The following is a 19367-nucleotide window of genomic DNA, read 5'->3' as shown; positions in this document are numbered from 1 at the left end:
GTCCGCCTCAGTGTCACTGTGAAGCCAAAGGTGTTCAGAGGCATTTGCTGATGTTGTGGCTCGCCAGGTCATGTGCTGACATGCCCCTTCGTAGATCACAGGCAAGCTGCTCAAACTGCTCCCATGCCATTCCTGTCAGCCACCCCAGCTTTTCTCCTCAATAAATTTTCAAAGTTAAAGTGCAGTCTTGTTGTTTTTATTGCGTCTCCCTACATGTGATTGTTTTCTCAGGGCAAGAGGACTGCTGGGGAAGTCTTGGAAGACTTTTGGCCTCTGGTCCGAGCCAACTTAGTCATTTCATGTGCAGACGTCGCATGGGACAGCTTGAGTCGGAGTGTTTCTGAGTGGGAAGCCGAGTGTTCCTCAAACAGCGAGGGCAAATACTTTGGTTTTTCACCCAAAAGCACTCTGACGAGCTGTCTCAAGTGGGTCTCAGCATGAGCCGACTTTGTTATCTTGGGCAAGAGACCGAAAATCTTCTAAGACAAGAGCTGATGAATGCGGCACCCCGCCCACATTCAGGACCGACCAATGGGGATCCTATCTTATTTGCATAGCCACGCCCACCTCATTATACGAGCCAATCAGAAACGAGAGATCTGCATAAATGTGCATATTTTCGGCAACTTTCTAGAGCTGACCAATCAGATTGGAAAGATTTGCATAATATTTGCATAACCACGCCCATTTCCCCAACCAATGGGTGACCTCCGTTTTGCGTAGGCACGCCCGTTCCCGCGCTCGACCAATCACCGTTGCGACCCCGCCCACTTCTGGGAACCACCAGCAAATCAGAAAGCATTCGTCTGCAATGGTCACACCCCTTTTCATTTAAATTTCCTAAAAAAATTCTGGGGGAAAAAAATCCCGGAAAAAAAATTCCAGAAAAAAAAACCGGGCAAAAAAAAGTTTGATTTTTAAAATGAGAATTAATGTTTTAAGAATGAGAAGAGTTCAAACAAGTGTTGCATTTGTAACAAGCTTTATTTCTTTTTGCAGAATTCAAGTGGCAAACATTTAAGTCACAAGTAGGATGTCAGCGACGAGTCTTTGAGAAGTGGTCGTCGGCCAACGAGGACAGCCTGGGCGCCTGCAAGACAAAGTTACCTCACCTTGTTGTGCAGCAAACGGCGCAAGATGGTGACACGGTGAGAAAGGCGTTCGGCAAAGTAGACTGGAAGATGATCATGTTCAGCACCTTTGGAAGAAAAACGAATTAAATCATGTTTGCAAAGTTGAGCATTCAAAAGAACACACCTTTCAAGGCAAAGGGCCAAGACTTCTTCCCAGGCTGCGCCAAAGTTTTTCACCTCAAGGAACATGGACATTGTCAATTTGAAAACTCGTTGACCTTTCCCCCCCAGGATCTCCATTTTCTTCACAGCCAAGGTCTCGTCTACCACCATGCCGATTGGACTGGAAGCCACCCTGCACACAAAGTCAAAATTGGAGACAGGTGAGCGCTCGTTTGCAGCCGACGTTGCAGTTTCATGGCTTATTTTCTCCATCTGCAAAGAAACAAAAGCCAAACTTCTATCAATAACTTGCAAAAATTCTTCCATACCATTTAAGATCAGCCTCGATGAAAAAGTTGTTGCTGGACAAGGTCACAGGATGCCACCTAGCGGACAAACGCACAAGGGAAACAAACGTGAGCATGTGGAAGGTTGAGTACATACTTTGGTTGAATTTTTTTGGGTGGTGGGGGGGGGGGGGGGCTGGATTCTCCACCACGTCATTGGACTGGAAGCCGCCCTGCACACAAAGTCAAAAAATTGGAAACAGGTGAGCGCTCGTTTGCATCTTTTCCCCACCTGCAAAGAAAAAAAAAGGCGGAGCACTTGTACAAGTATTTGTCAAGACTGACTTGCAAAAATGGTGCCAAACCATTTCACGAGCCTGCAAGGACAAAAAAAAAAAGTGTTGGTCAGCCATTTTGTTTTGCAGTCCCACCAACCCAAATTGTCCTTGAACGCCGCCATCTTGTTCGACCAGCTGCAGTGATTGCGCCCTCAAAAACCGGGTCAGCGGAAAACTGCAACAGATGCCTGAACTTGGTAAAAGCCTGGAACACCACACTAAGTTAATAGCGTTTAAAGAGCACATCCGTTTTCAGCATTACAAATGACTGCATTTTGTACAGAGTACATGTTCTCACCTCAACCGTGATCGGTGTGCTGGGGGAGAAAAAAAGACAAGTTGAATGTTGATTTAAATGCATGCGAGTGTTTTGTTTTTTTCCCCTCACTTGTGACAAGGACTGGACACCTCCTCGATGACCTGCAAGACAAGGTAACAAAGTTAAGTGTTGAAATTGGGTAATTGTAACAAAATGTTTGCAGAAGCCACGTTGAAAAAAAGGATATGCCGAGTCGGCCATTTTGATTCGAACTGCACTTGGGTAATTGCAACAAAAAGTTTGAAGCCACGTTTAAAAAAAAAATACGCTGGGTCAGCCATTTTGGGTCGAACTGCACACCTGTAGGCAGAAATGACAAATTATTGACAGACGGTCATTGTGTTTGGTTAGGAATGACAAAATAAGTTGTAAACTTACCTTCTGCCAAACTGAGCTTCTCTTCAAACGCTGCAAAGAAAGTTTGAGCCATTATTGTCATGATAATTAATCATTGCTTCAGAACACGTTTGACGTTGTTGAAATTATGTCAAAATCATCTTAAATACTGACCGTCGTCAAAATGCGTGGAGAGCAGCAATCGGGCGGTGTCGACCGACCGGAGTCTGTCAGCCAAGTGGAGAGAGAACGTTCCGGCAATTAGTCGCACCTTATATAGGTTTCCGTTGATGACGTCACTGTTTTTTTAAAACCAAAACTTTATTTAAAAAGAAAAAAAACCAAGAACAAACCAAGATGGGATTCGAACCAAAGTCATCTAATTCTTAAGCTACTCTTTAACCACCAGTCCATCCCTCAGTGACAAACTCAACACGAGATTTTCTAATTAACCCATACATGGCATTGTTTAAAACAGGCAAACAGGCAATGTTTAAAATGTCACAACTTTGAAAGGATTTCACGTACGTGGAGACTCGTACACGAGTCATCGGAGTCACAAGCAGTTGCTTTACCATTAAGCCACCTGTGTGGGACTGCTAAACTGCGAAACGTCGCATTCAACCCATACATATCCAGGCAAGGAGGAAAAATTGATGCAGAAATGAAGAAACAGCAGATTCGAACATCGGTCAAACGTAGGGCAAGCAGTTACTTTATCATTGAGCTACCGAGGGGTGATGGCAGCACCACCAGATGGCATATTCCAGCAATACATACCTAGGAAATATTAAAAACGAACATGTCATGCCACTTAAAGGAGTGAAACCAGAGGGAGACTCGAACCCCAGTCTCCCGAATCGCAAGCAGTTGACTTATCATTGAGCCACCTCAGGCGGACTGCAATTCCACAAGATTGCATATTCCAGCAATACCTACCTAGGCAAAATTAAAACTAAGTCATGACACTTAAATGAATGAACACACAAGGAGACTCGTACCCCAGTCTCCCGAATAACAAGCGGTTGCCTTATCGTTGAGCCACCTCAGACTGATTGCGACACCACCAGATTACATATTCAAGCAATATATACCTAGGAAATGTTAAAAACGAACGAGTCATGCCACTTAAAGGAATGAAGCCACAAGGAGACTCGAACCTGAGTCTCCCAAATCATAAGCGGCTTCCTTATCATTGAGCCACCTCTGGATGATCGAAACACACCAAGATGGCATATTCCAGCAATACATACCTCGGCAATATAGCCATGACACCTAAATGAGTGAACACACAAGGAGACACGAACCTCGGTCATCCGAATCGCACGCAGTTTCTTTACCAATAAACCATCTCTGAGTGGGGAAAGTTCAACAAAATGTCATATTCAAGCAATACATACCCAGACAATATAAACGAAGTACAATTAAATTATGACAGTTATAAGGGCGAACTAGTGAAATGCTGTACGACGTTGCCTCCGAGTCATGAATCTTTGGTTCGATCCCCGTTTTCCGCTATGCTTATTTATGCGAACGATGTCCTGAGTGGGAATCGAATAGTGACCGTCGTTGTCGGCATCCAAATTTTATACCGCTAGTCCACCAGTCCGCGGCACTCGCTCTTAATCCATTACTCCGAATACTTGTATTTTATATCCTATCACTCCAATGTTCCAGTGGATTCACTATAAAAATAATACTGGCGGGCCCTTAAGTGACCGTAGTTGCAGTTACAATAAATCCATGCAGCACCACCATGGATCCATAACCCCAAATACTCGTATTTTATATCCTTCTTTGAGTAAATTTTCCATTGGATTCATTTAAAAAAATGAACCGGGCGGTCGTAGTTGTAGTTACACAAATTCACCACCGGAGGGCGGCGTTTCACTCAATTCATTTTGAGTCATCGTCACAACCTTTTTTTTCTTTTTCGGAGGCTTTATTGAGAATGATCCCGCTGTACAAAGTGTGAAATTCCAACATGACAACTTACAGCAATCCACAGGGAATCAGACAAACGGTGATAAAAACGATTATATGCATGGACAGGAAAAACACAGTGCCATTGATAAAAAAAAAGATCAAATAAATTACCTCCAAAACTTTGGATCACAGACAGCAACATGTTTTTAAATAAATAGAACTCTGCTTAAGACGTCTGACGCGATTATGAAAGAAGAATGCATCTCACTCTTTAGCACTTGAAATTGTATCCACCAAAAGTGTATAAAATGAAGTAGAAAGGTAATAGATTGGACAAGTGAAGTGTTTGTCAAGTACAAAAAAAAAAAACAACATTGTGGACGTTTGGAAAAAAAACGTCAGTGGTTCCGGGAGGAAGACCAGCAATCATGCGGAGATGCGCTCGCATGTCCGCGTCCCTTTCGGAGCGTCTTCGCTTGGGGGCGTCGGGCCAGATGCCCCCGAATATGGCATCGGCGCAGAGGATGACGTCACAGTTTCTTCAGCGCGAATGTCTCGCGTGATCATTTTTCTTCTTCTTCTTCTTCTCCCTCCTTGTGGCTCCAGAATTTGGCACGACGGCAATGCGCCCTTTTTTAATTACGACTCTGCAGCAAAGAGAAAAGACGGTTTCGAAATTTCACACTTCATTTCATCTCCTCTGACGGTTCGCCTCCAAAAGCGCTCACCTACGCCGTCAGACGCATCGTCGGGCTGCGGGTCGATCACGAGGTACTTGTCGCCAAATACCTTGACCAGCTGGTCGAAATACTTGCACTCCTGCTTGTCTCCTCTGCAAAACGGCGAGACGCGATCAGAGCCCGGCGCGGACGCAAAGCGGAAGTCCCGCGCTCGACGCTTACCTCCTGCCGTCGAGGAACTGCCGGAAGCTGTACTTGAGCCTCTTGATTCGGGTCTGGCACTGCTCGGGAGTGCGCTGGTAGCCTTGGTCGGCCAGGGCGTCGGAGATCTGCATGTAGATGTGCTTGTTCTTGGTGCAGCCCTTCAGGTTCTCCTGCACGTCCTCGCTCCCCCACATGCTCAGCAGCACCTCCGTCTCGCCGTCGCTCCACGGGTGCTTGGAGTTGTCCGCCAGCCACTGGCTGCCCGGGGAAACGACAAAATCTGGAGTGGAGAAAATTGAAATGGTAAAAGTTGTGCTCACTCTGGAATTTTTTTTTGAAGGGGGCGAGGAAGGGGGGGGGTCCCACCTCTGATGGGCTCAAACATGCCGTTGTCGGGCTCATCCGGCACCGGGATGCCCGCGACCGAGCCGCTGGACTTTAAATCCCGACTGAAGATCTCCTCCATCTCTCGGAAGAACTTGAAGTCCTGCCTGAGACGCAAATTTGGAACGTGTGGGCGTGAGGAAAAAAATAAAAAAAACCTGTAAAGTAGAGTCGACTGACTTTTCGTGGAGGAAGCCGTATTTCAGGCGCTTGATGCGGGTGTAGCACTGCTCGGTAGTCCGGGCGTAGCCTCGGTTGCCCATCTTCTCCGAGATGAATTCAAAGACGTGGCGGTTCTTCAGGCAGCCCCTCAGCGTCATCTGCACGTTGTCCTCCCCCCAGATCTCCAGCAGCGTGTGTGTCTCCTGGTCCGACCACGGCGTCTTCCTGCTCGGGTCGGGCAGCAGGTGGCTGGTGGACGGCTGCTCGTCTGAAACCGAGGCGCCGTTTCACCAAATTAATTTTGATACAGAAAATAACAACGGTACATCTGAAACAATGATATCTGGCGCCCTCTGGCGTCATAATTGGGTATAACCCCGAATATTAAGCGACACTTAATATTCGAGCTTTCGAAACGGGGGGGGATCCGAAGGCCGGCGGACCTACAGATGTCCGCGTAGGTTTCGTCCAGGGGGGCCAAGGATATCGACGCCGAAGAAGAGGAAGTGTCGGCGTCTGTGAAAAGGGAGTTGTCGCCCAGCACCGGAGCGAGGAGGTTGAAGTAGCGGAAGGCTGCGGATCGGCCATTTCTGAAAAAAATTCCAAACAGTCACTTGGCAACTTTCAATCTTGAGGCGACGCAACGGTGCATTGCCCCCCCCACCCCCCCCTGCGTAATGACGGAAGAGCCGACAAGAAAAATCCCACATGTCGTACCTGCGGCTGCTGCATTCCCACACACCGTACCTGCGGCTGTTGCAGTAGCGCCTGTAGGTCTTCTTCAGCCGCTTGATCCTGGCCTGGCACTGCTCGGCGCTGCGGGCGTAGCCGGCGGCGGCCAGCCTCTCGGCGATGTCGGCGAAAATGTGGCCGTTGCGGACGCACGTCTTCAGGCCGTGCTGCACGTCGTCGGCGGCCCACGCCTCCACCAGCGCCTCCGTCTCCCGCTCGCCCCACGGCGCGTTCAGCTGGTCCGGCGCTGCGCCGTCCCGCTCGTCTTGTTCGTCGCACTCGTCCGGCGGGGACGCCTCGGCGCCGAACGCTCGCTCCATCCGGTGGTAGAACTTGTCATCCACTCGCCTCCCGCATCTGAAAAAGGGAGAAACGGGATGACGAGGACGCTCGGAGGACAACGGCGGCGGCGGCACTCACTTCCTCCCTTCGTGACACTTGAGGAAGTTACTCTTGAGCGTCTTGACTTTCTCGTGGCACTGCTCCGGCGTTTTGGCGTAGCCCAGGTCGCGCAGCCGGCGGGAAATCTCGGCGTAAACGTGGCCGTTGGGGACGAAGCCCACCAGCGAGCGCTGCACTTCCTCTTCCCCCCACACGTCGATCAGCGCCGACGTCTCGTCGTCCGGCCACGAGCCGACGGACGGTCCCGCTTCTCCGTCTGCCGAGACCGCGGCGCAACTTTGACGTTTGCGCCCTCGAATCCGACTCCCGATCTTTCGGTTTTACCCGTTTCGGTCACAGAGTCGCCGTCGGAGTCCTCCGATATTTCGATGGGGTCCGCGACGGCGGCGGCGCTGGAGGTGGACGGACGCTTGTCCAGGATTTGCTCCATCAAATCGAAAAATTTGAAATTGACCTTGTCGCTCCCGGAGGCGCTGCGGACAAAAAAGACGACACGTTGATGATTTTTTTTTTGCAGCGGCGCCGGTCGCTAAGCGAAGCGCCGCCGGACCTCATGCCGTCCCGGCACTGCCAGTAGCTCGTCTTGAGCCGCTTGATTCTGGTGTGGCACTGCTCGGCGGTGCGGCTGAAGCCGTGGACGGACAGTTTCTCCGATATTTCGCCGAAAAGGTGCACGTTGGGCGGGAAGCCTTTGGCGTTTTGACGGATCTAAAGAGAGCAAAAGGTGAAAATGTGTGCGGATGGGACTTTTGGAAACCAAAAAAACTGCTCACTTGGGACTCTCCCCAGAGCTCCAGAAGGATGACGGTCTCTTTGTCGGCCCAGGGGACTTTCTTCCTGTCGTCCTGGAGGCTGACGAAAGACACTGAAGGCAAAACCCAAAATCAGCAGGATATCGCTCCAGAATCACCGAAATGAAATGTTCAATTTTTTTTTTTAAGTCATTCCCTCCCAAAGACGTTTTTAAACGTCTTTTCAGACTTGGTCCAGAATTGGCTGCTACTGAATGAGGTCATCGAGCACACAAGACTTGAACCTTGACCTCCTGACCCTTTTGTTTTCTTCTAATGTCGCGTTGGTGCGCCGTTCCTTTTTCGTACCGACATCCGGGACGGAGCGGGAGGGCGAGTCGATGTCGTCGGTCTCGGCGGACGTCTCGTTCGGCGGCGGCGGCGATCGGTGCTCTTTCAGTAAAAAACGCGCCAGCTCGTGGTAAAACTTGCACTGGACTCGCTCCAGGCCCTTCATGCTGCGGGACGGAAAAAAAAAAGTCAGATCCGAGGAGAGCTCCCCAAACAAAACTAAACGGTCTGCTGGGCCCGCCTACTTGTTTTCGTAGCACTGCCTGAAATTGGACTTGAGCCTTTTGAGCCTGGTCTGGCACTGCTCGGGGGTCCTGGAAAAGCCCTGGGCGGCCATCTTGGTGGAGATGATGGGGAACATGTGCATGATTCTGTTGGCCCCCCTCAGCTCCTGCTGCGTCTTTTCTTGGCCCCACGTGTTGATGAGCGCCAGCGTCTCCGCCTCCGTCCATGGCACGTTTCTCGTTCCTTTAGGCGGAACAACATTGACTACACATTTTTTTTTGTGGGGGACAAAATGGCGGCGGGGGCGTTACCCATCTCCTGACTGGTCTGCCCCACAATCTGCAAGTCCTCGTCGCCGTCTTGTGAATCCTCGTCGTCGATCACCTCGTCGACGTCGTACGCCGAGTCGGGCGCGGCGGCGGCCGAGGCCGGCGAGCCCAGCACCCGCTTCATGTGCTCGTAAAAGGTGTGTTCCACTCGGGAGGTGCCTCTGGAGAAGGGACGGCGCTTCAGTTGCAGCAGCGACGCAAACAGGGGGGGGGGGGGGGGGGGCAGGATGTCACTGACTTATTCTGTCGGAAGCCTTTCTTCAGCCGCTTGATGCGCGTCTGGCACTGCTCCACCGTCCTCTTGAAGCCCCTCTCGGCCATCTTGTGGGCGATTTGGACGTAAATGTGGCGGTTCTTCAGGCAGCCCTTGAGCGCGCGCTGCATCGAGTCGTTGCCCCAAATGTCCAGTAGGTGGAGCGTCTCCTCCTCCGTCCAGGGAAGCTTGGCGTCGCTCGCCGAGGCGGCGGGACCTTCGTGAGCGTCTTGCCGCCGCGAGGCAAACGAGAATGTTATCGTCGGCATCGTTCGAAAGTACTCAATGAACTACGTCATTAATTAGATATCCAAACCTGTATACTCCCCCCATATGGAGATTAGGGGAGATTCGCCAGAATTTTCATCATCCATTGACGACTCTCTACAAAGTAAAAAAAAAAAAGTGACTTACATTATTACCGTATCGGCCCAAATATAATAAGTTTTTTTTGCATTGAAATAAGACAGAAAAAGGGGTGTCGTTTAATATTCGGGGTCTAGACGTTATACCCATTTATGACGCCAGAGGGCGCCAGATATCATTGTTTCAGATGTACTGTTGTTATTTTCTTTATAAAAATTAATTTGGTGTTCACAAAGTCTTTTTTCAAACTTGAGTCTTGAAAAAGAGGGGGTCGTCTTATAATCATCTTATATTCGGGTCAATACGGTATGTTTTTTTTTTTTTTTAATTCAATGATAGGTCGTTCCGCTTACAAGAAGGCCGACGCGTCCATCCTCTGCTTTGCCGGCGTGTCCACGCCGCCGCTCAGCCTCCTCTTCCTGAGCGCCCGCCCCCCCCTGAAGCTGAGGTTGAGCTCGCTCGCCGCCGGCGCCTCCGGCTCGGGGTCGTTGGACGTCGTCAGGTCGATGGTTTCCTCGCAGGAATTCGGCTTCCTCGCCTCGTGGGAGGATTCCCGAAGCCTCCTGCTCGCCGCCTCCGGGGCGCTCGCGGCGTCACCGGCGGCCGCCTCGGGGCCGCCGGCGTGGTGCTCCGAGGGCCTCGGGTCTCTGTGGGCGGGCAGGTAGGAGGTAGCGTCCGTGACGGCTTTGCTCCCCGGAGGAAGGGACATGGAGGTGAGGATGCAGTCGTCCATCGGCAATAACCTCGGATCTACGAAAACAAACGTAAGGACGCAGTGTCTCCATGGCAACCGACTCATCGCTCATCAAGTGGGACCGTCCCGATTCGACAACCTTTCTCCTCAAAATGCCCAAGGTTTCTGTGGTGTTCAAGTAGAGCCTTCATGTCCGCTGGTGGGAAAAAGGATTGTAAACAGTCGCTGAGGAAGGACGGAGCGTCTCCGAGCAAAGCTGCCAGCTGAGCAGAGAAGATACAATCGCACATTCCTCAACGCACGCGGGGGGCGAGAAATAACAGACGAGGAGGCTAAAACGGGGGCACCTGCGTGAAGTCCGGGACCGGGAGCAGCTCCTCCAGCCGGGATATAAACTCCCACACCAGCATCTCCAGCGCTGCGTGATACTTTGGCCCAAAGTAGACAGGGAAGATCTCCTGTGGTAGGACAAAACAAAAATGGCTGCCGCACTCAACGATTCCAGCGCGTGCGCTCACCTCAAAAAAGTACTTCCTCTCCACTGGGTCCTCCAGGAGGGAGTGAACCAGCTCCACAAAGTTCACCTCGGACTCCTCCACCAGGTCGATGGTACTCTTGTCAACGCACAACACAAAACCAGTTGGAGCATGATTTAAATCGATTTTTTTCCCCATTTTTTTAAGGTGCCTTACTCACATGGTGATCCTTGGCTGTGCTGACGGGCGCTTTGATTCTGTCCAGATGGGGCTGCATCGTCTGCATATCCGCCGGCTGCTCACCTCGACACAACTCCAGAACCAGCTGAAGCCACACACACACACGCGCAAAAGCCATCCGACCGTGTTCAATTCGCCCCCATTTTGGAAAATCGTTTCGTTACCTACCCTGGCCCGGAGTCCCAAGGTGAGCTGAGCCCTCTGGCTGTAGCTCATGAGCTCGGGGACCAGCTCCGTCACCATGGTAACAAACTCCTCCAGCATGCCGTAGTGGTCCACCAGTCCCTGTTGTACGACGCGCCACATCGCAGCCGACAGTAGCTGCAAGGGCGGGGCCAGGAGGCGGAGGTAATGCACTGGGAGGTCGTTAGCTGGAAGAGACAAGCAAAAACAATATATATAATTACGGCGAATAATTCTAAATAATTCCTTCCTTTCCTGAGTTCCGTATGGAATTTGATGGCACATCATGGGAGGAGCTTATTTGCTAAATCAAAACAAAACAAAAACATCACCTCATTTGGGGAGGCAATCAAGTCACCACTTCATGGCAGATTGGGTCTTTTTTTTTTAACTCCTCTTTTAGCATCCTGACTAGCAACCCGATTCATTTGCACCCGCAGGCCCCACACGCGCAATCTGGTACCCATGGCAACAACACCCAATCCCATAATATGCCGTCGACGACACAAGGGTCAGCTGATCAGACAGATAGTAGTAGCCCTCAGGACAGCGCGATGATGCTAAAGCAGCCACACTTCACATGCTAATTCAGGCAGTGCGTTAGCAAACACGAATACTAGCCGGAACAGGAACGCGCTACGATCGTCACCTAGTTACCCGCAAGCTCCCTCCAGCAAATGAACCAACCCGCTTCGTTTCTTTTTTTTTTTTTAACATGAGAGAAGACCCACCTCGACTGCTGCCATTTTCAGCTCCTCGTTTTATTTCCATTTAGCAGCTGACGGACAAAAACCCGAGCGGACCCCACCACTCGGGCTGGGAGGACGTCGAGTGGGGGCACAAAAAGCGTGACAATAACCGCCGAACACTGCCGGTTCGTGCCGTTAGCTCCGTTTGGTAGCCGGTAGCCGCTTCGCGACTCGTGTTTTTAGCCTGGCAAAAAAAGGGGGGAGAGGCAGAACGGAACAATGGTCGCTGGTCTCATCCGCCTCAGTCCAGATCACAGCAAACCCCCTTTCCTGGTTGGCTGACGAAGACCGGAACGAACCAGTTGTAGCGGCTTTGTGACGCTAGGTGGCGACATCGCTTTAGGTTCACTTCCGGTTTGTGCTGACGTTCAAAGTGACTTCAGGGACTTAGGATTAAAAAAGTTACAAAAAAGCGCACCGTAATATTGAACAGATTACACTGAGACACATTTACGTTCCTATTTGTTTGTTTATTGAAATAACTGCTGTATGAAGCAAACGGGTGACAAGCTTTTACATTCACTTCCGGTGTGTGCTGACGTCAACCGCAGCAGTTTAAAACAATTTAACATTTATACACATTTGAGTTCATTTTGTTCCAAGTTGGGTTTTTTCTTTTTGCTTCAATAAAGATTTTTGGAGAAATGGTAAAAGAAAAGACAAGATTCCGACTGCGCGACTGTAGTAAAGTGTTCATTCTTATACATTATTTTGTTTTGTTTCGTTCCTGTATGTTGTTTTGATTAGCTTGAAATAAACGTTTTTTTATGACGAATAATGATGAGGAATATTGCATTCATACACCTTGATTTTTTTTCTTTCTTTTTTCTCTTTAAGTAATAAAAGAAAAGCATGAAGGAGTGCTTTATCATGCTAGGTCGTAATAGGATTCATTTAAACATTTTCTCAGTTTCAAGGTCGACCTGATAAAACATGATACATACACATCGCTTGTGCATTCACGTATTTTTTTTCACTTTTTGAACTGTCCAGAATCCAAAATTGTTCGACATTTCATTATATTATAAATGTTTTAATTCCGTAAATAAAATTGCTCAGTGAAACTGTATGCATTTAACCTAAATATATACATTTAAATGTTTGTAGCTCACTGATAATACTGTAGTATTATTTTAAAAAGAGGGAACCCAGTTCGTCCTTTTCACCACCAGAGGTAGACATATACCAATTAACAACAAAAAAAAAAATAAAAATCACGCAAAAACTCAAAACTGTAAACAGACCTGTACCAAATTCACAACAACCCTCCCGTAAAATGCCGAAGTCCATTTCAATGGTTTTCTAATTAGCAGAAGCTCAGACTGACTTGTTTCCACACCGACAGATTGGCTGAGCCCTTGTAGCAGATTGCGGAAAATCACCTAATTAAGACTCTCTCTCACACACACACACACACACACACATGAATTGCATCTTTCGAATGATAATTATTTGTTTTTTTTTGTGTGTAATTATAGCAAAGGAGGAAGGATGGGAGCGAATGTTAGAGAGGATTGCTGCAGATCAGATGTTCCGTTCAACCTCAATTAACTGACCAGCGTTCTGAAATGTGTTCTACATTACCTCGACAAATAATTAAGTTTGAATGTACCTCTTTTTCCAGCAGATGAGAAACTAATGTTTGGTGCGGGGCACCACTCGTTTGATCCATTTCCGGGGGCCGCCATTTTGTTACATGACAGTTGCTCAGGTAACAACCAATCAGAATGCCGTGTTTCGACTCGTGGCATCACATCGATTTTGGACTCCCACTTTTGTTAAATAAATATGTATAATGAACGTTGGTTACCCTCGCTGGCACAGTGCCTAACGACAGACCTTAATTGTTATTTGGATATTTGTTGAAATCCATTCATTGTGGAAGACTTTTCCCCTCCACTCCACTTCCCTGAGAGCAACTCTTCCCTCGGCCTACACACTAATGAGCACATTTCCCAGAGTGCCAGCCTACCTTTTAACGATGCTGGCAAGGAGCTCGCACATCATTTGCTGCCACGCTCGACGAGTAAGTTAATCCAGCGGGGACATGAGTGACAAGGCGGCGCAGTAAAGTAGACAGTGTAATAACACCAATCACTTAGCGGAGTTCATTTACAGCACAAAAACAAAGGTCAGCGACATTGGCGGGCCCCTCGGAGGACCGCCTGGTGTTGACTGGCGAGACCAGCAAAGAGGGGAAGCGGCCGGATGGCGTGCAGGGACATCCGTGGCTCATTTGGTATGTGTGGGAGCACTCGGGCTCGGACTTGGCACGAGACAGCGGGCAGGTGTGATGCGTAGCCAGCCAGCTTCCCTTAACTTGCTCAAGTGTGTGTGTGTGTGTGTGAGTGCGAGCGGTAATTACTTTTTCACTTTTGTGTACTTGTGTGTGTGATTAGAGTCGGTTGGCGGGCGCAGGAGCCTGTCAGAAGTTATCTGGCCATCTCATTTCATCATAGGCGCTGCGGCGGATTCCCTCGATGGCTCAACAGCCCGCCGCTGCCAATCGGGCCCGTCAACGGCAGCACAAATCGATGCCAATCTCCTTGGCTTTCTATTTTTAGCCCAAGCCCACGGGTTCTATGATAAGGATGCTCTGGCTACCTACCCCTTCCCCCCCTGCCCCCCCTTCTTTTTCTTCACCTCAAATGAGCAAGGAGCCCTTGCAACCTCTTTCTCCTGGCCTGTTGATAAGAGCCGATAAGAGACAAGATGGAGCTTAAAAAACCCACCGCTCCCAGGGGGCTTTTATGGCGCAAAGATTGATGAGCGAACCGCTATTACACGCGCTATCAGGGCGACGTGTTGTCGTATAGTTTCGTCTGAGATGTGATTGCGTTTCAACTTGATGACAGCCAATGCAGTTGTGAAACATTAACACGTTTCGTGGAGTCCAGGCTTATTGTGGAACGTTTTAGCGCAAAAATAGCCTCTAATTATTTGGCAAGCCGGTGACAAATAAAGAAATGGCATCATGTAAATATCATAATGTGTTTGGCAGGTATCGGCCAGTACTGTCACGATATCGATGCTCGCCGATACCAGTCACCGATACTACCCACTGGCGCTCTCTTGTGGCCGTTCTACTCTAAAGAATTTATTTGCTAACGCAGCTAATGAACTTTTATGATTCCAAAACGCGAAACTTGTTTGAGTATTTGAGACAACAAACAGGAAGTACAAAAATTACAGAACGGGAACACTGGGCGGTCCCATCCTAATGTTACAGTTTTCTTCTTGACCGCAATATCGAATCGCATTTCATTGACTGCCCATCAGTCTTGGCCGCATGTCGTTTGGCAAGAACGGAATCAAACATTTTTCCCATCTAATTGCATGTTTTTGCGGATGCCGGATTAATCAGCCGCAGGGTATTTAATGTTGTTTAGGCAGCTGAGAGGTAAGACAGCCAAGCCATTAACATATCATTAAAGAGTCCTAAGCGCTGTAATTGCAGGCAGAACGCTGACGCTTCAGTCTCGTTAAGTGGACGCGGCGTGGCGGCGACGTTTCTTAAGTGAGCAGTGGAAGAAAGACGAGCAACTCAGCACGCGGCTGTCACACCGGGACGTCGGAGGGTCGTGATGGCACTGGGAGCCGCACGCACCTCTCACTTCGCAATTGTGTTACCGCATACATACTAAATGAGTCTCGTCCAAAAAAAATTGACTGCCAATCTAAATTTTAATCAGCCTAAAATAAATTAAAAAAAAAAAAAACAACCTAAACAGAATTTTGTTTTTTTTCAAGCTCCTCCGTGTTCGCGTTGAATCATCTGCAACGGCGATAGGGGGAAGGGGGTTGAGGTTGGGGTGGGGTGGCTCATCTGTGTCAATATTTGACCATCTTTGCGCTTCCATTTCAGATTCTGTGCCGTCGCCCAAATTTGAGGGATTATCCAATTATGGCTTTTGCGTGCCGACAAACGCGAGGGTCTCTTTGCCTTGCGGTAATTGGAATGAGGAGCATTCAAACGAGAGGCCTATCGCAGAGAATTATTGAACAGAGGCGCTTAGAAAAAAAAAAAAAAAAAGATGGAGGGAAAGAGAGTGAGGGTGCGTGCGTGTGGTCCGCTTGTGGATTTCCTCCGATTTCATCAGGAAAAAAAAAAGGGGGGGGGGGGGGGGGATGGCGAGGGCGATTCCCCTGCAAACGCTGTCCAGCTGGTGTGTGTGTGTGGGCGAGCCGACAATCCTCTGGCGGCTCGCGGCTCAACTTCGTAGGCTATCGTGTCGTGCTGATTAAAGGCTTCTTTATTGTTTAATGAGACAGAAGTTGGAAAGTGGACTTAATGCGGCGGGGCTCCAATGTGACAGGCAGACTTGAAAGGCGGCCCCCCCGCCCCCCGGCCCGTCTTAACGGGCGCGGAATGAAACTTCCTTGGGCGTGCCGCTTCGTCTCTTAAAAAACTGCCGAGCGCAGACAACCGGTGGACCGCGTAGACGCAATGTGGTGGAGAGGGGGGGGGGGGCGAGTTTGAGTGACAAATTAAACAGGAGATATGCAGCAGGTTGGATAGGGATTCTTCATGTTTTATTGAGCAGCGCTGACATTACAAGCGGTGAACAAATGAAGTCGAGAATACAAAAGAGCATTATTTAGTACAGGCAAATCAAAGGCGAGCCTGCGGGGGGCGGGCGGAGGGGGGGGGGGTTGATACTGTAACACAACACGCACGACAGCGCCTTTGCCATTTGTCGCAAAATAAAAAAATAAAAAAGGCATTCCGGCGTACGTCTGTGGAAATGCGCTTATTTCCCGACATTTATTATTATTATTTTTTTAAATGACTTTTTCAACGTCAAAAGCGGCGCCACATCGCACGCGGCGAAGGCGCGACAGCCGCGGGCAAAGCAGGTGGACGTCGGCAATCAATTTCCTTTTATCGTGCCCGTTCCGAAATTACGCGCGCTGCTTCATTTCCAAAAACAAGCTAGCGTTCCTTTTTCGGTTCCCGGTGACACCGCCCCCTGGTGGCCCGGGATCGAAACGGCCCCACTCGGCTTTTGGTAAAATTCTCTCGGTCTCGCACCGCTGACGCGTAGGGGGAAAAAAAAAATGAAACGCCGCGTCGGAGCGGGCACCCGCAAAATAAATGAAACCGATAATGCAAGCGAGAGAAACTTCCCATCCCCGCCCACTGAATATTAGATCACAACAACTCGCGGCGCTGAATAAATCATTCGACCCTAGCAGAGCATCGCTATTGCAATGTCTTCTTGAATATTAATCCAGAGCGTGCGTCGGTGCGGAAATAATGTCGCACAATTGGAAGCATGTGTCAAAGCGGTGGAATCCACGCGGATTCAGAATTCATCCTTTTTTTTTTTTTTGCCTTTCCGACAACAGCACGATGCGGATTTATCGGGATTGCCCCCGGAGGTCGCGACACGAACGGACAGTTGACATTTCGACCCGACCCCGTCGCGCCAAAGTGAACCCGGCAGGAACGAGGCCATTTGAATTGTGACGCTTAACTGATTCACTCCCAAAGACGTTTTTAAACGTCTTTTCAGACTCGGTCCAGAATTTAATTGGTTGGAAGTGAACTGCGAGGGAATAAAAGTCCTCAAAGTCGGTGTGAAATTCAGGAAAGTCGATCCAATTCCTCGAGATTTTTTTTCAAATTTGAATATCGGAACGTTTTGAGCATCTAATCTCTGCTTTTGGCGTGGAAGCAAAAAAAAAAAAAAGATCGGTGAGGCGAAAGGTTTGGCGCATCCCGCCTTACTGTCTTAACTCCCCCCCCCCAAAAAAAGAAATAAAAACCGACTGCTGGCTGCACGAGGTCGGCCGTCGCGCTGAGCGGTCACCGCGTGTTTAGTGGCTTCTGCTCCTACATGAACCCATCGACCATCACGTAGGAATAAAAAGCCATAAGACACAACAGCAATCTCAAAGAGGAGGTGGGGGGGCAGGAAGTGGTAAGAAGCAGCGGCAACCGGAAGAGGACGCTCGTGTTCGGGCACAGAATTTTGAATCGCACTCTTCCAGGAGAAAAGAACGCCAACAGGTCTGCAGAGCGCCGTCGTGGGGCGCTCGCTAGTTTGCTAAAACGCGCAAAGATAATGCATTTTATTGCTTTTACAAGAGACCCCCGCCCCCGCCCCACTTCTAAAATGCCACCGGGAAAGAGCGAGGCAAATTCTCGAGAGAATTCTGCATTGCAAACATGGAGGGGCTGTGCAATCAGGCGGGAGGTTGAAAAAGAGAAAAAGGGGGGGGGGGGGGCTAAGAGAGCGAAGAAACAATGATGGCGTGGCTGTGGATTTTGCAGAAGCGGAGCCAGCCGCCCTCCCGCTCATGCGCAGCGGCTAACCCACAGGTGACACTTGTCGTATCAAAGCCCCCCCCCCCCGGCCCGCCCCCCCTTTGATGATGCGTGCCGGCAGATGAATATGTATTTTATGATCAGACGCTCGAATGTAAATGACATCCGCGATGCTGGCAACAAAGGGCGCTGATGAACCTGATGCATCCTCCCGCTAAATAGCCCCCCCCCCCTTCACACCGGGCATGTGTCAACTAATATCCGCTTCGCGCCGGCCAAAATGTGCCGGCCGGACACGCTTGGCGCGCAAAAAAAGGGCTTTCCAGTGCGAACCGAACCCGTCTAGATAAGTATGGATGACTGCGACGCTGTAGGTTTCCTGCTTTGTATGCTAATGACCTTATACAACTTTAATAATGCGACGGTGCTGCACCGGGGGTGGGGAGATGGAGGCGGTGGAAAAGCGGGGCGGTTGGGGAGGGGGGGGGGGGGGCATCGCACGGGAGAGCGGCCGCAGAGAGGAGACTCATAAGACGGGAGACGTGACTGGCGAAGTAACGCTTCTTCCTCCTAAACAGAGGGCGGAAGGACTGCAAAGCGTGGGTTCGTTCTCGTTCTTATCCAATTGGGGAATGTGCAAAATTTGGCTTGACAAAAAAAAAACAACAAAAAAAAAAAAAACTGACGCAAAATTGTTGATTTGGAGGAACAAAACTTCCAGTTGCAGACGATGCATACGTACCTCCGTTCAGATGAGACTGAAAAAAATTTTTATCTCATCGGGTTAGGTTTTGTTTCTTCCTGTAGCTCACCGACGGCCACGTTCGGGCTTCACGGGTGGGATCCTGTGACACCCCCCCCCCCCAAAAAAAAAGACAAAGCAGTTAAGACCACCTCAGTGTTCAAGACAAGTTTGCAACATCATACAAAATGCTCAATCGTCACCTCAGAGAGAAAACGCACGGCGAACAGTTTCAAGCCGAGTTTCAAACTTTGGCTTGGTCTTGATCATCTCAAAAAAAAAAAAAAAAAGTGTGTGAGTGGTTGGGTGGGGGGTTGAGTGGGGGGGGGGGTGATAACACCTCACACAATGAGCTGTGACATCCCCATTGAGCAATGATGGATCGCGCTGCCGTTTTTGCGAGGCAGATCACTCAAAAGTCAAGATGTAAAAAAAAAGCCCAATCGCATGATGAATGGTCCGTTTAGTCGACGGATGCGGGCCGACCCGCGAGACGTGCGTCGCTCGCCACCTTGAAGCGGGGGGGGGCGGGAGGGGGGAGGAAGCATCGATTGTTGAGGATTTGCGCCTCCCGCCAAAAGGTCCTGGAAGATCACTAAAAGTCAAGGACGAAAGCCCAGAACCCGCCGCCGTCCGATCGCCAACGAGGACGGCCAAGCGAGGTCTCTCGGCGTTGCGAGCGAGTTGCCAGGGCGACCAGATTTATTTTTTTTCGACACGTCATCCATAATTGATGGACAGGACATGTCGCT

At 49.6% G+C, this 19367-nt stretch overlaps 1 protein-coding gene and 1 long non-coding RNA gene across 3 annotated transcripts; both read right to left on the bottom strand.

The window, feature by feature from the left end:
• Positions 1-1068: 1068 nt before the first annotated feature.
• Positions 1069-1699, bottom strand: LOC127594243 (uncharacterized). The gene is made up of 3 exons (XR_007960648.1): positions 1565-1699; positions 1258-1428; positions 1069-1198 (listed from the first exon to the last, which is right to left on the bottom strand). It is a non-coding gene; the product is annotated as an uncharacterized LOC127594243 (long non-coding RNA).
• Positions 1700-4435: 2736 nt separating this feature from the next.
• Positions 4436-11923, bottom strand: zgc:113263 (uncharacterized protein LOC503753 homolog). Of its 2 annotated transcripts, none has more exons than XM_052056086.1 (23): positions 11585-11923; positions 10839-11041; positions 10651-10755; positions 10473-10568; positions 10302-10412; positions 10094-10217; positions 9614-10010; positions 9211-9278; positions 8880-9123; positions 8624-8802; positions 8333-8555; positions 8106-8254; positions 7779-7870; positions 7556-7713; positions 7330-7478; positions 7024-7261; positions 6589-6960; positions 6319-6461; positions 5890-6139; positions 5692-5816; positions 5344-5605; positions 5170-5273; positions 4436-5088 (listed from the first exon to the last, which is right to left on the bottom strand). In XM_052056086.1, exons 1-23 carry the CDS (start codon positions 11622-11624, stop codon positions 5081-5083), a joined length of 3840 nt encoding a protein of 1279 aa, XP_051912046.1. In that variant the 5' UTR covers positions 11625-11923; the 3' UTR covers positions 4436-5080. The 2 variants fall into 2 exon arrangements, with proteins under 2 accessions (XP_051912046.1, XP_051912047.1); XM_052056087.1 differs by having other exon boundaries at positions 6619-6960; positions 11585-11922.
• Between the last annotated feature and the right edge of the window lie 7444 nt (positions 11924-19367).

This window comes from Hippocampus zosterae, chromosome 21 (assembly GCF_025434085.1).
Source record: "Hippocampus zosterae strain Florida chromosome 21, ASM2543408v3, whole genome shotgun sequence".
In the NCBI taxonomy this organism is placed as follows: domain Eukaryota; kingdom Metazoa; phylum Chordata; class Actinopteri; order Syngnathiformes; family Syngnathidae; genus Hippocampus; species Hippocampus zosterae.
This window is presented reverse-complemented; position numbering and strand designations above follow the sequence as displayed.